The sequence below is a fragment of the Takifugu rubripes genome, chromosome 9 (assembly GCF_901000725.2).
Source record: "Takifugu rubripes chromosome 9, fTakRub1.2, whole genome shotgun sequence".
Classification (NCBI taxonomy): Eukaryota; Metazoa; Chordata; class Actinopteri; order Tetraodontiformes; family Tetraodontidae; genus Takifugu; species Takifugu rubripes.
The window spans coordinates 14,834,001-14,856,837 of record NC_042293.1 but is presented as its reverse complement, the minus strand read 5'-3'; the positions used below and the strand labels follow the sequence as shown (position 1 = coordinate 14,856,837).

The 22,837-nt window shown below is 52.0% G+C and overlaps 1 protein-coding gene across 2 annotated transcripts in view; it reads right to left on the bottom strand.

Annotated features, from left to right (window-relative positions):
* Positions 1-22,032, bottom strand: part of LOC101065210 (copine-8-like) — a 32,967-nt gene extending 10,935 nt beyond the window's left edge. The window contains exons 1-7 of one of the 2 annotated variants that reach the window (XM_029842003.1): positions 21,646-22,032; positions 13,776-13,816; positions 9,852-9,898; positions 9,432-9,535; positions 4,377-4,416; positions 2,000-2,076; positions 6-69 (exon numbers count right to left, since the gene is read on the bottom strand). In XM_029842003.1, coding sequence (XP_029697863.1) covers positions 6-69; positions 2,000-2,076; positions 4,377-4,416; positions 9,432-9,535; positions 9,852-9,898; positions 13,776-13,816; positions 21,646-21,728 — 456 coding nt within the window. In that variant the 5' untranslated portion in view covers positions 21,729-22,032. The remainder of the gene's footprint in view (positions 1-5; positions 70-1,999; positions 2,077-4,376; positions 4,417-9,431; positions 9,536-9,851; positions 9,899-13,775; positions 13,817-21,645) is intronic. The other variant, XM_029842002.1, reaches the window with a different exon arrangement.
* Between the last annotated feature and the right edge of the window lie 805 nt (positions 22,033-22,837).

Here is a 22,837-nt window from a genome sequence, read left to right as displayed (position 1 = left end):
CTTACCCGGCAGTTGCTCAGTTCTTCTGCTCTCACTATGATGGTCCCGCATTTCTTCCCTGGAATACCGCTGGAAAAGGGGGAAAGATTTGATCAATCGTTCCACTTGGAAAAGTGCTGTCCAGGAATGGCCAAGAGGGCCGGGAGGAGGCTGGCGCTACACCGATGGGGTCCCCCCCCCCCCACCTGAGACCCTCCGCTACCCAACCATCGGTGCTGTTGCTGTCTGTGGTTCAGTTCTGATGCTCCGCTTTAATGCTCCGCTCCGCTACGACACGTTAAATGGATTAAAAAAGCCTCGAGGAAGGAAATTGGCAGAGTGTGTTTATTATTGGAGTTCCTTTAATTTCACAATGCTGGGATGGAAAATATTAAAATGAAGGAGAAAAAGGGCCAACGGAGGGAAGATTCCCCGCGGACACGCTTGTTTGGTCACATGTAAACAACATTTCCATAAGAAACATTAGCACTGTAATTAAATTAGCACTGTATGTGTTTTAAAACTCACAATGTCATTTCACCCTCGGCTAGTTTTAATTGCTTTGATACTTAAAAATGAATAAAAATAAAAATATAACATGAATATAAAAATGAATCATTTTGAAATGTTCTTTAAGTCACCAGACAGCAGATAAAAGCTGTTTTGGCTGTTGGATCAGTGGAAATGCTGCAGAGTTTTAGTCTTTGTTGCTACTTTCAACCTTCGCCTGAATGACTTTAGCTGCTTCTCATCGTTTCCTGGCAGCTGGATGAGCGAGCAGAGAAACGCGTATAAACCCGTGGAAATCCAAAAAAAGAGGTAAGAATAAAGCGTGCAGGTACAGTATCCTCACGCACGGGCACGTGCACGCTCGCCAGCAGATGTAAGTGAGCGACTATGGGGCAGATTACGTAACACTCTTACATCACAGCTCCTTTGTCACCCATCAACGGACCCGCTCATTGATTCTGCTGCACACACACACACACACACACACACACACACACACACACACACACACACACACACACACACACACACACACACACACACACATCCCCTTCCAACAATGTCGGGACATTTATTTATGTCCTCTAAATACACACTGGGCAAAAAGACCATCCCAGTAAGACCCAGTAACACTGACTAGCAATACCACTGGCACGACTGGGTTTAGACACCCTTTTAATGGTGGCCCAGTACTTTATGCCGGTGTTGTCTTCACTTTGACCCACTTTTGTTGGTGTTTTAACTGGTATCAGTGCATCGCCGCCGTGCTGACGCTGACCTACTGCTAAATCTAAAGGGTTCTACTGGTGAGCGTGACGCTCACTTTCAGCTGCTCTCAGTAGGAACGTTTCCCACCACTCATGGAGAGGACGCGCGGATGCTGCCGGAGGCCCTGCAGATGTCCAGATACAACCCCCCCACACCCAGAGCTGTGCTGGGAGGCACCATTAGAGCACCTGTTGGCTGTATTTTGGGGATAACCTGCCTCTCTGAGCCGTCAGTCACGTCCAAACGTTGCGACGCTACACGACAACAATCCAGTGGAATCCGATGAAAATGCCTTCAGTTATGTTGTGACTTCAGTTGAACTCAGCTCATCATAGAGCTGCTGGAACCAACACTGGCAGCAGCCCGTCGGGGGAAATGTCCCGTCTGTCCACTGGTGCCGTCCCAGCGCTCCGTCATTAAGGAGCTGCTGTTTATTGCTGATGTTTGGCCGACGCAGACGCTGCTGCTTTCACCAACATCTCAGCTCCAGCAGCATCGACTGTGGCAGACGAGCTTTAATAACGTGCTGATTTCTGTTTCACACCACTGACTGGAACACAAGCTCAAATCAGAACACGATCCCAAACAGCATTTCATGGCACATAATGATGGTGGCTGTCTGATTAGAGACATGTAATACAAGCCATTTGCCCCTTCGCTTGTAATTATAAGGCTCTAATTAAGAGTTTGTTCGATGGCGTGTGTGTGTGAGTGTGTGTGTGTGTGGGGGGGGACTACTTACATTAAAGGTTTTTCCAAGCGGCCACCCAGGGAGCCAACAATCTCTCCCAGTGTACAGAACGCCTGACCCAGGAAGTCCTGCAAACACAGCAGTGAAGCAAAAACAAGCTAAAACAAGCTCACAGACAGAAGCATCACATTTTATGGCTAATGCAGTTTTGACCTGACAAAAATGGAAATTAAATCAACATTTCTGCCACATACAGTATTACAGTATATAGCAATTAAAAGCAGATATGTAAAATCCGCCCGAACAAAGAAAGAGTGTTTGATTTTCTTGGATATTCTCAGTTTCTGGAGGTTCTGGGGCGGTGTGAAAGCTCATTAAAATTCTGATTCACACCAAACAAGTGACCTCCAACTCTCTTAAAAACACAGTTCTTGTGAAGCGAACCCTGGGGCAGGTTTCTGGTGGTGTGAAAGCAAAGTCGACTGAGTTAGGATCTAAAGGAAGGGAGGCAAAGTGCATTGTGGGTAGGCAGCCCATCAGCCTTCTGCTCCTATGATGGTTCATGGAGTACGTAACTCAACATAATCACACAACCCTGCTCCGTCATTTATGTGTAGAAAATGTGTGAAATTAGTTTGGTGGATCAGGTTTGGAGAGAATCAGTCAGTATTTAACATGAAGATTTAACATTTAACAAGTTAACATGAAGATCCAAAGAGCTTGTTGAAGAAGGGGGAAAAGGAAGGATTCTGTTTTGGGAGCAGCAGCCTTTGGCTGGCAAGAAAGTGGGTTTATTGAGTCTTTACTGGAGGCAAAGAGTGAAACTGGAGCCCGTCCGTGTGTGTGTGTGAGTGTGTGTGTGAGTGTGTGTGTGTGTGAGTGTGTGTGTGTGTGCGAGAGAGAGCGAGAGAGAGAGAGAGAGAGAAAGCACTTGACAGATGAGTTGTGTTGAGTCCGGCGGGCAGAAAGCTGCTCCAAAGATCTTTGCCGGTGCTGAGCAAATTCCTCCCCCGACCGCGGTCTCACAACAAAGCCATGACAGCGATGAAGGGCGCTGAAGGGCCCCGGTCCAGCTCCAGCTCCAGCTCCAGCTCCAGCTCCTGCTGTGGCTGGAATGGTTCAGACCCAGGGGCTCAGTGGTGCAGCAAGAGGAGCAACCAGGTTGAGTGGGCATATTCAGGAAGAACTAAAGATAACTCAGTCCAGCAGCATCTACTGGGGCCCATGTTAGGGCCACGCGGTCCTCGCCCTTCTTCGCTCATGCACGCTTTACTTCGGGGGCTTCACCAGCTAATGTCGGGAAACTCGTTCATTTGTTAAATCAATATGTGTTCTAACGGCCTGGTCTGATAAAACACTGTGAAGAAATGTGCGCTGCTTTAACTTTGTGGGAATTGATCCCCAAACCAGCCTGAACTAGAGGGAAATACTTCCCCCACTTTCATTATTGCCTCATCCTCAATGCTTCGATTAGAACGGAGCCACGTAATTAACTTGGATCAATCTTCACAGCCTCCAGAGCGGCTGACATTCCACTGCTGCCTGGATTAACCATGGAATCAGCTGGAAAATATCATCTCATCTCTATTTCCTATTCCAGGGGAACGGTTCCGTGCACACTTGCTCTCCCCCTGATGAAATAAACACGGCTGACGGTGATTAAAGTTGATTAAAAGTGTGTTAAACTGTGTAAAATTGGACCTCATGAGCCTTTTGAGCTCGTGGGGAATTCATCCACAGAGCAAGAAAGGAGGAGTAAACTGTAGAGCAGCCGATGGTGCACATCAACAGTGCTTCCTATAGGCTCTGCCTGTGCACGCGCACGCCCTGCAGCCACAGCAGAGGAAGGTAAAGAAGCCATATGGCACCGGAAAAACATCTGTTGTGACTGGAGGAAGAAGCCTTCTGCAGTGGTGCCCCTGAAGCCGTCGGGGAGACGCTGGAAGTTGTGTGACAAGAGGGCGAGTGGACAGAGAAGCCATCAGATCTCTGATCCCACACATCCACGGCTGTGACAGGAGGCATCCATGCGTCGCTCGCATTGCTCAGACCTCTCAGAAGGAGCTCCGGGGCGTGCAGGGGCCGGGGCTAAATAAACCAGGGGACGGCAACGACCACGCACCAGCGCTGGAGTCTGGAGAAAGCTGGAGCAGAGCGCTGCTGCAGCTGGGATCTCCTGAGCTGAACGGGAAGGATGTGGCTGCAAAATCAGGACTCAGAGGCATGAAATCAAGTTATGGCTGAACAAGGACACGCAGGAGGACTGTTGTTCCTGCTCATGGTGGGAACAGGGGCGAGACCACAACCAAATGCAACAAAGGTCTCACGGGAGACCGATGTGACTGAAATCAGGCAGATATTGTCCTGGAACCAACGTCCATGAATGCGTGACTGATTGTTCTACAGCGCAGGTAAAGGGGTCACTCACGTGCTTGGAGAGGTTGTCGCTCTTGCAGTCCAGATCGTACCTGCGGGGAGAGGAGAGACGGGACATCAGAGCAGATCTGAGGCTGACGCGCTGTCAGCATCCACATCAGTGGGACCAAAGCTGCTCCTCCTGCTTCTTCTCTGCTGATCCTGCAGGGGTGACGTCCGTGTTTGAAGGAGCTGCGCCCGTCGTGGCCCCAAAGGCTTCGCTGGTGCGGTTTGATGCTGAATGGAGCTGCTGGTGACAGTTACCCGAAGAGCTCGGTTCTACACTTTCCTAAAGATTAGTTTCCAATTCAAATTGCCTATTTATACTGGTTTATAACCACCAGGGCTGTCGGTGGCCGCTAAGGAAAATGCTATTCCATTAGCATCAGCATGTACTTCCGCGTTCCTCAGAACCGTCTCTGGAGGTGGCGTCAGCATCAGATCGATGCACCGCATCTCCTCACATTCCGTTGGAGGCATTAGTGCAGACAGAACAGACTTTTCTCCCTTATTTTAGCAGCATAATTACAAAGATACACCCCGTCTTTAATAAAGGCTCCTTCCAAGCCCAGAGCCGTGCGGGGATCTCCAGGGTTAACACACCCACACAAACCTAAACATATATAAATCTATATATCGATGCAACGACACTGGGAGCACCCGCGTGTGCGGTGGCTCGGGACCAACCACAGCTTAATGATATTCCATACGAGCACAGAAAGGCGCTGCAACGCGCCGGGGGCAGAAGCACAGGTGTGCCTCATGTTCTATTCGCCCTCCTGCCCCCGTCACTGCCAAACCGTCATGAATGATTCATACGAGCTCATTTAATAATGAGAACGACAGTCGGAGGAAGAGGGAGAAGAAACACACCACTGATGTGTGTGTGATGGCCTGTTTACATGTTCACACACACACACACACCCACCCACACACACCCACACACACACACACACACACGTGAATGATGTCACTCTGAACGGTCTCCAGGTCCAACAGGATTTCTCTTGAATCTGTAAGTGTCTGTCGGGGAGCAGAAATAACCTGGGAGCCCGCTTGGCCCGTTTGACCCGTGCGCTGATGAACCGGAGCAGAGAGTGAGACCCAAGCCCATCTCTTAGAGAGCTTTGCCCCAGGTGGGGCCGACATGCGTGGGAGCGTGTTTGCTGGTTGCATGACGGCCCTCAAAGGTCGCTCATTGTTGCTTTTGTAGGTGTCAGTAAACGTGACGCTAAATGTGATCTACAATTCTGCTGATTTGGAAAAGAAAATCATTTCCAACCACGCAGGCTCATCCCCAAACACAGCATTAACGCGCAGCAACCGCTGTGCAACACTGGTGGTTAAAGATGATGCGACGGGTTCAATGACTGAGCTGTGGAGCATCAGAGCTTCTGACCTGCACCGTTAGAAGGTTACAGCTTAAGTTTAAAATCATGATTTAACCAATGCAAATCTTTTCAGTTCGACACCAAGATGGAATCTAAAAGCTTAAGAAAATGCCAACCAAAATTCCGTTATAATATCATTTATTTGGGATGCAGGATATCAAGCTCGGAACACCCAAACCCGCCCCGCCCTGCAGCACACCTGGACCGGTGCTCTCAGTGGGGTCTTCGCCTATAAAATGAAGACAAACATTCATACGTAAAATGTTGATATATTGTCCCTTTGTTGCCTTTGCTCTCACCGGCTTCAGGAATCCGATTCTATTATATTACGCTGTTAATTACCAGCTCCTGCGAGTGGCGTCACCTCAGCTAGCTAGTGCTGTCCCCTGTTTTCCTGCTCTAACGCAATAACAAGAGTGGACGTCTCACCGGTACCAAAACGGAACAAAGGCAACATCATGACGCTCACATGACGCTCACTAAAGGCTCGTCTCGGACGGGCAGGAGGGCTTTGAGGAAAGAGGTTGTGAACCGTGGCGCTCACAGATGCGCTGATCAAACCGCGGCGCTAACAGATGCGCTGATCGACCCCTAGCTGCCACCTCCTCTCACCTCTCTGGGCTCTAGCTTTAATCGCAGTCACAACTCTATTTACCTCAAGAATAATCTCTTACCTTTATCTTGGGAGGAATAACGGGCGTTGTTGGATAAAGGGACGATCTGTTGGCGCGCTAGCGATGATCTCATAGGCGAGCGGCCCATGTTCATATAATCATACGAGGTTCCCCATTTACACCTTAGAGGCCCGAAAATGCTCATATTTCTATTGCGTCGAGATGGTTGGAAAGCAAGGCGGCCCGCCTTCGCCCTGGGGGGTGGGGGGAACCCTGCTGTGATGCAATAATTCCTGAGGCTCCGGCACGACTGAGCCAGCGGTGAACACAGGCCGCACTGGAAAAACGGGATTGTAGGTGCACAGATCTGTGCAGTGGCTTTGGGGCCTTCTGGTAAAGGAGGAGGGGGCTGGACTATCTGCCCCCCGGGAGGGAAATTAATTGCCAAGTGTAAGTGTGAGAAGGAGGTAATAAAGGGCTGCAGCAGGAACTCAGGCCAAGACTGAGGAGAGGGGGCAGAAAGCTCTGGATCTGCCCTGGAAAACCTGAGAAACGACGTGTGTGTGTGTGTGGGTGGGGGTGTGTGTGGGTGTGTGTATGTGTGTGTGGGTGGGGGTGTGGGTGTGTGTGGGTGTGTGTGTGGGTGTGTGTATGTGTGTGTGGGTGGGGGTGTGGGTGTGTGTGTGTGTGTGTGTGGGTGTGTGTATGTGTGTGTGGGTGGGGGTGTGTGTGTGTGTGGGTGTGTGTGTGGGTGTGTGTATGTGTGTGTGTGTGTGGGTGTGGGTGGGGGTGTGTGGGGGGGGTGTGTGTGGGTGTGTGTGTGTGAGTGTGGGTGTGGGTGTGAGTGTGGGTGTGTGTATGTGTGTGTGGGTGGGGGTGTGTGTGTGTGTGGGTGTGTGTGGGTGTGTGTGTGGGTGTGTGTGTGGGTGTGTGTATGGGTGTGTGTGTGAGTGTGGGTGTGATGGTGGGTTTGTGTGTGTGTGTGTGTGTGGGTGGGGGTGTGGGTGGGGGTGTGTGGGGGGGGTGTGTGTGGGTGTGTGTGGGTGTGTGTGTGGGTGTGTGTGTGAGTGTGTGGGTGTGTGTGTCTCAGTGTAGTCAAACATGCCTAATTTCATGACATGCGTCACTTCCTGTAACGTTGCCGTGGACACTAAGTGTCATTTTAAGGAGAAGTTTTCCGATCTTCAAGTGATCGGTCAAGTGTCCATCATTTCAGCTCAGAGAGCTGCTAGAATGTCGCCCGAGACAGATGAAGGCGCCACCGCCACTCCTGACCTGAGAGTCACTCCTGACCTGAGCGTCACTCCTGACCTGAGAGTCACCTCTGACCTGAGAGTCACCTCTGACCTGAGCGTCACCTCTGACCTGAGCGTCACCTCTGACCTGAGCACCACCTCTGACCTGAGAGTCACTCCTGACCTGAGCGTCACCTCTGACCTGAGCGCCACCTCTGACCTGAGAGTCACTCCTGACCTGAGCGTCACCTCTGACCTGAGCGCCACCTCTGACCTGAGCGCCACCTCTGACCTGAGCGCCACCTCTGACCTGAGCGTCACTCCTGACCTGAGCGCCACCTCTGACCTGAGCGCCACCTCTGACCTGAGAGTCACCTCTGACCTGAGCGTCACCTCTGACCTGAGAGTCACTCCTGACCTGAGCGTCACCTCTGACCTGAGAGTCACTCCTGACCTGAGAGTCACCTCTGACCTGAGAGTCACCTCTGACCTGAGCGCCACCTCTGACCTGAGAGTCACCTCTGACCTGAGCGCCACCTCTGACCTGAGCGCCACCTCTGACCTGAGAGTCACTCCTGACCTGAGCGTCACCTCTGACCTGAGCGCCACCTCTGACCTGAGCGTCACCTCTGACCTGAGCGCCACCTCTGACCTGAGCGCCACCTCTGACCTGAGCGCCACCTCTGACCTGAGAGTCACCTCTGACCTGAGCGTCACCTCTGACCTGAGCGCCACCTCTGACCTGAGAGTCACCTCTGACCTGAGCGTCACTCCTGACCTGAGAGTCACTCCTGACCTGAGCGCCACCTCTGCGACCTGAGCGCCACCTCTGCGACCCCGGTGAGCAGCCTGCCGCCCCCCCGACAGGCACAGGTTAGCATAACGACCTGGACAGCCTGACCTTTAATCCTGCAGAAGGAAATAAACGTTGCTCATGTGGACGTTTATTCTGTTACTTGCTATTTTATAAAACCTGTTATTACAGACAGATTTCCTCTCTGATCCAACTGATCCAACAGAAGACAAGAGATCCGCTTTGTGCAGGAAGCAGCATCACCGCCTGTTTCAAGGACTTTAATGCCACAAATGGAGGACATTTGCTTCCCATATTCCGGCTTCCGTCCTCTCAGCCTTTCTTTAATGGACCCGAGCGCCAGACTAGAATCACTGGGATAAAGAAGCTGCTCTTCTGACCCAGAGATCCCATAAAAGTGTGTCGGCCCCACCTGAGCTGAGGAGGATCAAACCATCTGCAGGATCTGCTCTGATGGCTGTGATTTATGGCACCAGTTCTGAACGGATCGGCCAGATCTGGTCACAAGGCCCCGCGTTTGTCCGGAACATTTGACCTTTTTGCACCAGTTTCATCATTTTCCCTCTGACATTTACATGAAAACGAGCAGGAATTATGAGTTGTGGAAAATGCACTTGGTCAAGCAACAGTGACCTTCAAGCCAAACTAATGAAGTGTAAAGATTCAGGCGGAGAACGTGCCAAAAGGAAAGCTTCCCGCTCAATACGTTCCTTTAAAAACGGAGGGAGAACGGGCCCCAAGGCCCCAGAATATCCTGTTCGTGCTCACAAACAGGTCGTGGCGCCGCTCAGGCCCAGCAGGTGGGCAGAACTGCTGCTCAGGGAAAATATCCCAACAATTCCAGTCATTCCTGGACTTTCCCAATGGTGTGTGAATGGGACCAATACAAATGGAGAAGCTGGAATGACTGAAGTGGCAGGAAAAGGGTGTTTTATTCCAGGTCTCTCCTTCTGTGCCCACATGAATATTTCAGACACGGAGCAGCAAAAACACCCAGAAGTGGATTAAACTCACAGGTCAAAGCGGAGGTTCTGCCTCTCCTCGAAGAAGTAATCCAGAATAAATTTACGGACAAAGTCGGGGTTGAGGGTGTTGTCGATGACCTCCGTCCTGCCAAACTGTAGGAAAGAGAGGTCAACAGAAGCTGTGTGAGCGGACACCGACCTGTGTGGTTAGGGGTTAGGTTAGGTTAGGGTCAGGGTCAGGGTTAGGGTCAGGGTTAGGGGTTAGGGGTTAGGGGTTAGGGTTAGGGTCAGGGTTAGGGTCAGGGTCAGGGTTAAGGTCAGGGTTAGTGTTAGGGTCAGGGTTAGGGGTTAGGGTTAGGGTCAGGGTTAGAGTCAGGGTTAGGGTCAGGGTCAGGGTCAGGGTTAAGGTCAGGGTTAGTGTTAGGGTCAGGGTCAGGGGTTAGGGTAGCAGCCAGGATCCTGGACTCACCTCCCTCCACTCTCTGTTGGCGATTCCTTGAGTGTACAACACGCAGACTGTGGGATCAGAGGAGGAAAGACGGGTTAGAGGGATGATTGATGAGGATTCGGGAACAAGCGCCACTGAAAATGGGCTCAGAGCCTGTTGTTCATCTGGAGAAGAGTTCCTAATTAAATGTCACTGGAATGTTGCCTTGCAGCATGATGATCTTTCCCAGGAGGAAGCGGAGCCAGGACGATAAGGCTGTGAGAGGAGGAAAGTCCCCAATGACCTTGGAACGTCTCCATCTGACGGAGACTCGGGAGTGTTTAACAGCAGCTTCACACGTGTCCCAGATGGAGACTGGCATGGCCACGAAGAGCTGGGACTGGGTCCGTGTTTACGTAACGGTGAAACGGGAAGAGCAACGCTGGGAATAATCCCATTGACTGGAGAAAGGCGGGGCTCTTTCACAAGTGTCACAGAGGGGGAGGAATGCTGCAGCATGTGGAGGCTCCAGCAGCAGGAACATGGAAAATCCTGTTTCGTGCAGCCGGATCGTCCTGACGTGGAGAAAAAGCTTCAAACACGACTGTTTCCACCTGAGCAACGACGAGCGGCCACGCCAGCGGCGCCATCGCTGAGTTTTAATCAGGCTTAATGAGGCTTCTGCTCAGCAACAGCACCGGTAATATTTGCATTTTCCCCATATTTTAACATATTAACATCCCTGTTCACGCAATAAAATATTTAGCCATCGATTTGAAATTCTTTGTGATGTGTCAGATCAAAAGTGGATCTTTAATTAATGACCATCACTCAGATTTAGGTCCATTATTTTACTGTTGGATGGGGGGGTGTTGGTAGCATTATTAGCCCCGCTAACCCGTTAGCACCTCTGCCTGAGGTGACTCACATTAGCGCTAATTGCACAACCAGCTAACGAGATGACAGCTGATGGATCCTGCTAACGTGAGCCGGTGCTGCACACCTGTGCACGCATGACGCCCTACATGATGGCGAGCACAGATGCACGGAGGAAGGGCGTCCGACAGGGCGGTCACGTGCAGGTGACAGCAAGGCCTCCATCCGACCGTCGGGCGGAGGAGGAGGGAAGGACGACGGTGACGCAGGACGGATGGAGGCGACGCCCACAATGTTTGGATCCTGCAGATTCACAGGTTCAAACATGCACAACCGTGCGCACAACAGGAAGGTCGGATTGTTGTCCGGCTTCAGAAGCTCATATGAACATGGTGCGTGAGGCGGCCCCAGGGCTGGCGCGTGCACGTGCGTGTGCACGTGCGCGTGCACTGCAGCGCTGCTGAAGCGCTCTAATGCCATGTGACTGGGCCGGTGCTGTCAGCAGAGCGCAGACAGACGCAGCACAAGTGCCTCCCTGCATAAACGTTGGAGAGGGCAGGAAGCTCCTCCCAACCACTGTTGCCCCTCATCAATTATGCGCTCCTTCACTATTCCCGCCTTTATGGACCATCCCGGTGGAGGCACGGATGGATGTTCCGGAAACACTGGAGGAAAATCCAACCTGACTGCTGAATGACAAATACACGGATTTCTACTCTGATTCTATTTTTCTCCTGTCAGGTTTATTTCTGGAGGACTGTCAGAGTGTGTTATCCATGCGCTATCCATGGATAGAGCATGGATAACACACGGATAACACATGGATAGCACATGGATAGCACATGGAGAGCACATGGATAGCACATGGAGAGCACATGGATAGCACATGGAGAGCACATGGAGAGCACATGGAGAGCACATGGATAGCACATGGAGAGCACATGGATAGCACATGGATAACACATGGATAGCGCATGGATAACACATGGATAGCACATGGATAGCGCATGGATAACACATGGATAGCGCATGGATAACACATGGATAGCACATGGATAGCGCATGGATAACACATGGATAGCACATGGAGAGCACATGGATAGCACATGGATAGAGCATGGATAACACATGGATAGCGCATGGATAACACATGGATAGCACATGGATAACACATGGATAGCGCATGGATAACACATGGATAGCGCATGGATAACACATGGATAGCACATGGATAACACATGGATAGCACATGGATAACACATGGATAACACATGGATAGCACATGGATAGCGCATGGATAACACATGGATAGCGCATGGATAACACATGGATAGCGCATGGATAGCACATGGATAGCGCATGGATAACACATGGATAGCGCATGGATAGCACATGGATAGCGCATGGATAACACATGGATAGCACATGGATAACACATGGATAGCGCATGGATAGCACATGGATAGCGCATGGATAACACATGGATAATGTTGAGAATTGTCTTATCTTGTTGTTATATGTTTCACCATATGTTCCTGTCTGCCCTTAGAAGTTAGGCAAGGTAGACTAAATGTAGTTAAAAACAGAGACATTTCAGTTGCAGGATTGTTGTTTGTTCTATTGTTATCTCAGGAGTCAGTCAGGCAGGGGGTGTCAAACACTCATTGTAAATGCGACATCAAGGGGGTTGATGATGATCACATTTGCATGAAGAATGGGAGCTGGCCACCTGGGAAAACAATGGAAGAGAAGAACTCTACCAACACCAAGTGGGACTGGAGGAAGAAGACGGGGACATCTCAGCGGGGGATCTGGATTGGATTGCATGGACATTGTGAATTTGCATATGTGTGACTATAAAGGACTGGGCCAAGGGATAGTTAGGTTGTCAGACTTCATGCCCTGACAATTGACTCTGTTGTTGCTAGGGTTATGAACTGGCCCGGAGCTCTGTAATATTTGTGTCTGGAATTGATTCTATTGTTAAATACATTTTGAAATTGGTACTTTACTTCTCGAAGTCTTCATTCAACGAACACGCGGATCGGCAGCTACATACAGGAGGTATCGCGATCCAACAATAACACATGGATAGCACATGGATAGGGTTAGGGTTACTACCAGCACTATCCATGTGTTTACCAATGCGTTATCCATGTGAATCAGGAGGGTCCAGACGCTCTGGAGGGTCCAGAGGGTCAGGAGGGTCCAGAGGGTCAGGAGGGTCCAGACGCTCTGGAGGGTCCAGAGGGTCAGGAGGGTCCAGAGGGTCAGGAGGGTCCAGATGCTCTGGAGGGTCCAGAGGGTCAGGAGGGTCCAGATGCTCTGGAGGGTCCAGAGGGTCAGGAGGGTCCAGATGCTCTGGAGGGTCCAGAGGGTCAGGAGGGTCCAGACGCTCTGGAGGGTCAAGAGGTTCAGGAGGGTCCGGATGGTCTGGAGTGGGCACGCTAGCATTGCTACGGTGGCCGAGCGAGTTCCAGACAAACCGAATAGGTGCAAATTAAAATAAAAAATGCAGATGCTGACAGATGTTCTGCTACTAGAGTGACTGGACACCTGTGGGTCCCTGTGACACCTGTGGGTCCCTGAGACACCTGGGGGTCCCTGAGACACCTGGGGGTCCCTGAGACACCTGTGGGTCCCTGTGACACCTGTGGGTCCCTGTGACACCTGTGGGTCCCTTAAATCAACCGAGGGAACCTAAAGCAGGAAGTCAGTTTCTCTCTCCAGGAAACAGAAGCCGACACAATATCACAGCAGACTGGACCTTTAAAATCCACCAGACCAGTTGCCAGACTGAATCCCTGCTGTCAACACAGCCCAGTGTGTGTGTGTGTGTGTGTGTGTGCGTGCGTGCGCGTGTGCGCGTGTGTGTGTGTGTGGGGGGGGTGATCTGGATCTCAGGTTTGTAGCAAAGAACACTGATGAACACTGACATATGCAAATGTCTACTGAATCACACGGCCGTTGCAATGTACATGTGTGTGTGTGTGTGTGTGTGTGTGCACGCTGACACTGTACATTTGTGTTGCTGCTGCTGGGAGCTGGTGTCCATGTTCAGGATGAGATTCTCTTCTAGTGGGAACTTACTTGGATCAGATTTGGAGAAGGTGTCTCGGTCCAGCAGGTTCCTGTAACACAAGATGGAGAGATATAAAAAAGGGACAGCGGAGGGAGAGAGGGGGAGAGAGGGAGGGAGGGGAGAGAGCGGGAGGGAGAGGGGGAGAGATATAAAAAAGGGACAGCGGGGGGGGGAGGGAGGGAGGGAGGAGAGAGGGAGGGAGAGGGGGAGAGAGGGGGAGAGAGAGGGAGGGAGGAGAGAGGGGAAGACGGGAAGGAGGGAGGGAGAGGGTGAGAGGGATGGGGAGAGAGGGAGGAGAGAGGGGGAGAGGGCTTATTTTTGCATCCCGTGTGCCACCAAGCTCCCTCGACCCTAACCGATGGCAGTTTTAGCCTGTTGCAGGAGCCCAAACCAACACGGAGCAGACGCCCCACAGACGTCCCACAGACGCCCCACAGACGTCCCACAGACGCCCCACAGACGTCCCACTGACGCCCCACAGACGCCCCACAGACGCCCCACAGACGTCCCACTGACGTTCTCCAATCCAATCCAAAAAGACCAACAAGGCCCCTGGAAAAGGAAGACAAGAGGCCAACTCAAGGAAGGGAATCTGTCAACGGCGTCCAGGCCTCCGGAGCAGCAGGGAGGACGGCGAGGAGGATGGCGAGGAGGATGGCGAGGAGGACGCTAAAGAGTCGCTCCCTCGCCGTCTCGGCTGCTGCCAAGTGCAGCATTAAAAGCCTATAAAGCTTTCATGGCGCCGCCCAAGAGCGATACGGTAACGAGCGCGGCCTCGTCACCAGCAGGGAAACACCCGCCGGAGCGTCCGCCGCCAGGAGGAGATTCTTTATAAGCGTGTAACACAAAACATGAAGACGCGGCGAGCGTGGCGAGCAGGCGAGCGTGGCGAGGTGGCGCTGACACGGCTCCTCATTCCCGGCTGAGCAGAGGAGGTGTAAATGGCGGCAGGGACACTCAAAGCAAAAATAACCCACACCGACCGAACACGCCACCACACACGACACACGTGGTTCTGATGGCGCCCGCGTGCAGGAAAAGGAGCTTTTAGATGAGTGGATCTGATTGGCTGAGGATCCGGAAGCGTCGAGAGCCTCGATGTTCTGATTACTGCAGTTACAGTTTGAAAGCTACAAATATGAAGTTGGAACGATACGGCAGAAATGTTTCAGTGTTTATTTATTTATTGACAGTGCGACAGAACAAAGCACCTTTCAGCACGCCAACGTGCACGCGGCGCTCTTAAAAGTGCACAGCAAAGGCGCGATAACTGCAGCGGCGTGACTTTGTGCATATTGCGCGCCGCCAACAGACGGAGCGAGACGACGGGACGGAGCGGACGAGAGACGTGCGCTGTCGTGCACGCTGCGGGGTGAGCGTTCTGTCGCCCGTCCTGTTCTGGATGACGAGCAGGCAGCGTCGCGGAGCCGCTGATGGCTAGTGATGTATCTAGATCAGGCACTCGTGTTGTGCTGATCCCGGTGTGGCACAGATGGTAGAACGCCACGCTCCACTGCCTCGCTGTCAGGCCACGCCCACTGGCGCCTGCCCAGCTTTCAGAGCCTAAACAGTGATAATAAGTGATGGAATCCGGCCTCATCATGTTCAGGGATGAGTTTCTGACTGGCTGAACAACTGAGAGGTGTGCGGGAGTGAGGATGGATGGATGGATGGATGGATGGATGATGGATGGGTGGGTGGATGGATGGATGGATGGGTGGGTGGGTGGATGGATGATGGATGGGTGGATGGATGGATGATGGATGGGTGGATGGATGGATGGGTGGATGGATGGATGGATGGATGGGTGGGTGGGTGGATGGATGATGGATGGGTGGATGGATGGATGGATGGATGATGGATGGGTGGGTGGATGATGGATGGATGGATGGGTGGATGATGGATGGGTGGGTGGATGGATGGATGGGTGGGTGGATGATGGATGGATGATGGGTGGATGATGGATGATGGATGGATGGATGGGTGGATGGATGATGGATGGATGGATGATGGGTGGATGATGGATGGATGGATGATGGATGGATGGATGATGGATCTACCATCTGAGAGCCTGTGCCCCCCGCACATGAGCTGCATGTGCTCATCAGGAGGGGGCAGCCTCCGTCTGATCCATGCCCCCCCGGGGGGGCGTCCACCTGCTCCGGTGGAGCCGAGCGGCTCCTTAAAAAGCTCTCTCCACGTGTCTCCACGTCTCTCCACCTGGGCGGCGCCGGAGTGTCGGGGCGCCGTGAGCAGAGTGCCGTGTAGTCTATCAAACATTTAGGAGAGCGCTCCCCCCTCAACAGCAGAATTACATTTGAAGTCCCACCAGTGACATCACAGCCACCTCAGCACGGCAGCGGGGGCACGAGAGGAGGAAAAGGGGGGTTTCCATCTGGAAGAACCGGGCCAACACACGCGGCGTTCCGGGGCTGGAAGAGGAGGCTGCGTCCATCAGCAGCTGCTGTTTTTAATTGGACAAATGAAGGTGCTTCTATTATATAACGATATTAAAACACATCTGATCAATATCAAATCAATATTTAGCCTTATCGTGACAAATATGGTGGGTGGCAGCACCTCAGAGGTTGTTACATGTTTGTTTTTGGACCTTTTGGACTCGTCTTCGTCTCATGAACCTCTGAGGACACTAGAACAGGTCCAACAAGCTCAACAATGACGCGTTAGCGTTAGCATCGACGAGCATCAGCCTTCTGGTCACATGTTTCTGACTGACGTGACATTTAGGCCCCGGGGGGGGGGGGGGGAGCCCAGCGCCAGGGCCAGCGGAGCCGCAGCCTCAGATCGAACAGACGTCCCCTCAGAGAAGCCCGGTAATGAAGCTCCGGCTCTTCCTGCTGGGAGATAACGCCTGATCAATGAGGCCAATTGAGTCTTAAAGAAAACTCGGAGCTGTTGGGATCAATCCTCCGCCGAGGCACCTGAGCAGCCTCTCTGGACGCCCAACGATTTTCTCACGCTCGGTTTGCTGTGAGCAGTGCATCCAATAATGCTAACCCTTCGTCCAGAGACAGGACGGCGGCGCGTGTTAACTGAGGGGGAAAAGCCCCACCTGGCAACCCTGGTGGGCCGGGCTGCACCTCCCTGACGGCAGCGATAAACCCAAACGCTCCGGTTCAAGGGCGGATGAGCGGCGCCGTATCGCTGCCGACCACAGCGTGCTGCTGCTACCTGGAGCTGCTGATACCGCGCAGAGGCTTTAATCCCAGAGCATCAGGCAACTGCGGAAAGAAGCTGTTAAATATTGATTTGGTCGATTAGCGTCGCTGCCAAAAACCACCTGACGTCACAGCCGGCAAAGTGTTTAACGGCCGACGAGTCCGTCTCTCCACAACTTTTAGAACTTTCATCCGTTTCCTCGTGGAACAGCAAAAGACGTCTGCGCCTTTTGATGCTTTATCTGATTTAATTGAATAAAGTGGGCTATTTCCATCCTATCGTGTCCATCACACTGGCTCGGCTTATTTGGTTGATTTCAGTGTAATCAGGGAGCCATTTATGCACTCTGTCAATCAATCGCTCATCAATTTAAGCACCATGAGGCCTAATAATTAACTATCCAGCATCAGCATGGCCCAGTCCGTGCTTCCAAAGTCTCTGATTACAGCGTATTCATCCAGACGTCTCCAGCAACTCCTGCGTGTCAGCCTCGCTTTAATAGGTTTGCATCTTTCCTCACCCACCCTCTGCTGGATTAAAGGAAAGTGGATCACTGATCATTCTTCTTCAGGGCCTCTCGATGCCTCCACAAACCAACAGACATTTTCTGAGCGGAGAAACTGGAACGTGGCCATCGGCATTCTCCATATTTTAAAAGTCTCCAGTCTCCAAGAAGGAAATATGGCAAAAAAAACCTCAACAAAGGGAAGAATTTGGGCATTAACAACCAGAAACAGGGAAAAATGAAATAATACGGTTTTAAGAAGTATGTGGTTTGGTTTAAAAACAAGATAATGATGCCACGAGGCAGCTTTTCCTCACATGGACGAGCGGAAGAGCGGATTCTCCACACGGGCGTTTGTTGAGCAACACGAGAAATTAAAAGAGCCGTCGCTGCCACTCGGGGACGACTGATGAAGCTGATGAAGGTGATGAAGATGATGAAGCTGATGAAGGTGATGAAGGTGATGAGGCTGATGAAGGTGATGAAGGTGATGGAGCTGATGAAGGTGATGAAGATGATGAAGGTGATGAAGGTGATGGAGCTGATGAAGGTGATGAAGCTGATGAAGCTGATGGAGCGGATGAAGCTGATGAAGGTGATGAAGATGATGAAGCTGATGGAGCTGATGAAGCTGATGAAGCTGATGAAGGTGATGAAGCAAATGAAGCTGATGAAGGTGATGAAGCTGATGGAGCTGATGAAGCTGATGAAGCTGATGGAGCGGATGAAGCTGATGAAGGTGATGAAGATGATGAAGCTGATGGAGCTGATGAAGCTGATGAAGCTGATGAAGGTGATGAAGCAAATGAAGCTGATGAAGCTGATGAAGCTGATGGAGCTGATGAAGGTGATGAAGCAAATGAAGCTGATGAAGGTGATGAAGCTGATGGAGCTGATGAAGCTGATGAAGGTGATGAAGGTGATGAAGCTGATGAAGCGGATGAAGCTGATGAAGGTGATGAAGATGATGAAGCTGATGGAGCTGATGAAGCTGATGAAGCTGATGAAGGTGATGAAGATGATGAAGGTGATGAAGATGATGAAGCTGATGGAGCTGATGAAGATGATGAAGGTGATGAAGATGATGAAGCTGATGAAGCTGATGAAGCTGATGGAGCTGATGAAGGTGATGAAGCTTAGCTAGCGGGCAACGGTGGACAGGAATCACGCGTCTCAGTGAGCCGAAGCCTCAGATCTGCCTGAAATTCCTCCCAGTGTTCCCGAGCCTGCAGACGACATTATTGTGTTTCCAGCCAGGACATTAAGTCTAAAATTGGTGGCTTATTTGAAGCTCAAAGCGCACTCGCCACTTCCTGTTTTGTGCCCGGCAGAAAGGCATCAAACAAGCTAATCAACGCGTCTTCAGATCTGTCCTCCGTCCCCGTTTAGATGGGGGAAATTGTCTGTGCAGAAGATGAAAGCAGAGGCGTTGGGGGGGGGCATTAATGCACCGGAGACACGCGAGTGCTCTCAGGTGAGCAGGTGGGGGCCACGGTCGCTGGCGGTGCCCTAATTAGGCCCCCGCCCCTTAATGCTCATTATGCAGCTGCTGCTCAGCGTGACCCCCCAGCAGGACCGGGCCCGTTATTAAGGCCACAGCAAAGATACGAAGCTACAAGCGGGAACTGTTTCATCTCACTTCACTTCGTTTCGTTAAAACTGGGTCTGAACACGACTTTGTACTTCAGAGGCGAGACGGGAAGATTAGAAAACCACTGGATCTTTAAACGGTCTGATTTGGCTGCTCGTTAAGGGCAGAAACGCTTCAGACGATCCCGTTTGTCTCATCTCGCTGTTCCGGGTCTGTGTGGATCCACACCGTCCTGACGCTGCCCGTGGACCCGCGGCACTAAAACAGGGGCACGACACACGTGCGAAGGCTTCAATTGTTGTTTAAATGTGGATTTTAACGGTTCCGTGGAGAAAACTTCCCATTTGGGCCCGTGAAGGTGAGAAAGGGGGAGGTTTTGGTTAAATGTGCGGGTGAAAGGAGCCTAATGTGGTTCTGGAGATGCTGATCCGGCTCTTTCTGTCTCTTTCTTCACCTTCCTGGTGCAAAGTGCAACATCGGCTGTGACACATCGACCCGCCTCCCAGCAGGGGGGCGCCCGGCTTCAATACAGCCACATCTCAACACATCAATTCTTCGACGGGATACGCGTCCGACCTTTTGTGCCCAAAGGTCGCGGCTATCTCTCCTGGTGGACCACTGAGACCGGCTGACCAGCAAACCGGGATGAACCAACCTTCCGCTGGTGTCCATTAGGAAGCGCCACACGGAGGGGCGGGGGCCGCTCGGGTGGACGCCACTGGGATGTGTTGAGTGAAGGAGAGCTGTCTCTCAAAGATGGGGTCCATCCAGGCTGAACGCTTCAGGAGCTCCGCAGGAACAGACACCAATGTGGGAACATCACACCACCCACGTGTGGACGCTCGGAACGAGCGCGGCGTTCCAGAACAGAAGAGGCAGGGAAGGACTCGGAAACCCAGAATTCCCAACCAGCCGCAGGGCCTGCACAGCACATTAGCACCTCACTGATTTTCTAATTCGGTTTAACCTCATCACCTCCAGTACGTGATGGGGATTTCCTTAAGCGCCCGAGCTTAAGAGGAAAAAAGATTTTTATTTTTTTTGCTCTCCAAAGCTCCTCCTGAGGCAGCAAAGTCTTTATGCAGCTCATTTCACAGGCTGAGATGTGCTCTTCATAACTAGCACGCTAATGATAAGGCATGAAATCAATGAAGCGTGCCGCGAGGACTCCATAAAGAAGCTCTCACAGGAACATCTGAAAGATTTCTGCTCTTCACACATCTGGTTTTGGGTCAGGCACTCAGGCTCTCTAAAATAACCACAATTGGCTCATTTATGAGAAAATGAGAAGAGCTCATCCTCAAAAACAGGGAGCAAATGGATCCAAAGCTGCACGGGTCCAGATTACTGGGTTAGAACCTCACCCAAACAAAAAATAACAGCTATATATATATAGTTCTACGCCCTTAAAGCTTGGCTATGCTGATGGGGATGCTCCTGTTATTCCCACTTCCAGTCTCTCCTCGCTGCCGTTGTGCATCACTCTCAAACGGTCTCGGAGCTGGATGGGAGACGGGCAGATGGGGGAACGCATTTCCACGTTTCCTTTTATGTCTTAGCGCTACTTTAAATACTAAATCAATACTGAAACGTTTCCAGGAAATTGTTCATCAGAATCACAAGGCTCATCTGGACTCCCAGCAGGAGCAGGAGCTGGTGGAGCTGCTGTCTGGAAGGGATATTCCCGCTCCTCCTCTGAGGCGCTGGGAAATTTCTAACTGGGATTTGTGCTGCCGGCTGAGTGCAGCCGAGGCTGGTGGGAGGGACGGATCGTGTCAAGTGTGGCTGGGAAAAGCAGCACGCCACAGACGACACCTCAGCCCTGCTCCGCTGTTTTACATGTTTTACGCCTCCCCATCTCATAAAAAGCAACAAAATGAAATTGGCCAAAGAGCCGCTGCTCTCCCGGGAATGTGACGAGACACAGGAAGCAAACGCCGCCATGCTTCATCACTACGCATCATCCATATGTTCAGCTCCTCTTATGTAGAAGCAGATGCATAGATGTGCTACAATATACGGCATCAGGAAGCCGACCATAGAGAGCTGAGGCGTTCCAGGGGAATGTTGGGGATCACACGTTATTCCAGAGATGCCTTCACAAAGACCAGACATCCACACGCATCGGGGCTTCATTTCACCCTCAAATAAAAGAAGAATCCGGCAACACTCTGGTGTTGGAGCAGCAGATGTTTGGGAAGAAATGAAGATCTCCCCAACAACCTCTAAAATCAGGCCCATTCCCATCCCAAACGCTCCAACATCTCCACCATGGTAACGGAGGCTTGCACTGGAGAAAGATCTGAAGCCAACGCTCATCTTAACCGGTCGTGCACAAAATCCTTCCAACAGTAGTTTATGGAGAATCGCGGTGCGTGCGCACGGCTGAGGGGTCGCATCATACACGCACGTCAACGGGATTCCCTCCAACCACCTTTAAACCCAAATGACGGGATTTGGCAGCCAAACCCCGGGACACCGCCGGGTGTATTCCAGAGTTCTGCTGTTCCTCTCCACTGCATCCACCTCTGGAGGTGACAGCCCCGCGGCGACCCCCCCTCACGCATGAAACATGTGAGACGCGCGTCCGTCATCTACTCACCTGCAGGAAACCGTCAGCTCAACTTTGGTGGCGGGGATCGCTGCGGTGAACGGGTCCGCGTCCCCAATAAACGCCATGTTCATCGGCTCGCTCGCTCACGAACTGGCCCGCGTCCAGCGCCACTCCGGCGGCATGAGAGGGACCAGAGGTGGGGGGGGGGGGGGGGGGCTGCTGGAATGCCGGGGGGGGGAGCACCGTCGAGGCAACGTGCAGCCCTGCGAGCGTGTGCGGGCGCGAAACAGCACCGACACGGAGGCGCAGGCGGAGGTGATGCGCGCCGCTGCTCCGGAGGAGAGAGAGGGCTGTGGAGAGGCGACACACACGCGCGTTCACTCACGCACACGCAGCGAGAGAGAGAGCGAGGGAGAGGGAGAGAGGGGGAGAGAGAGAGGGAAATGTCAACCATCCCCAAAGTGTCCAGTAACCGGTCCAATCAGGACTATCAGTACAAAAGTGCTGGAATTCAGACAATGTTTTGGGATTAATGCCAACCCCCCCCCCCCCCCCCCCCCCCCCCCACACACACACACACTGGAACCGCAGCGTGGTGCATTCAGGGCGGGCAGCTTGGTTCTAAATAAAAGAATGAATCAGGTTTTTGACTCGCCTGCCAGCTTAAGAGTTTAAAACATCAATATTGAGAGTTTGAGATTTCAAAGTTGTTTTTATCGATATTCTCGTTGGTCTGCTCACATCCGTCCGCCATCTTTGACATCTCAGCACTTAACCGCGCTCAGATGGTCAACAGGTGAAACACCCGAGTGTCCTTTGTTTATTTGTTTGTTTGTTTGTTTGTTTATGTATTGAGCCTGGGAACATTGCTGCCTGGTCCGTCCATTCCAGAGCCGCACAGCTGAACTCTGGTCCACTCTGGTTGTGCACATGAGCGTGTTCTGAAGGTCCCAGACCATCACTTCTCATCCAGACAGATCCTGGAGCCACCTGAGAGCTCCACTAACTAATTACCCCCCCCCCCCCCCAGCAGGAAACTGGGGGGGCAGAAAAATTTGCACATCAATTCCAATTTGTCTCAAGCAACAGGCGGAGATCCGGTTGTGGTGGAAGCAGCTGTTAGAGCTGCTAAATAAAAAGCAACGTCTTTCATTGGAACGTCTCAGCCCATTAAATTCCCACTGTCGTTCCCAATAAACAGGCTAAACCGACAGACTTCCCTTCCAGGTCATCCGGGAGC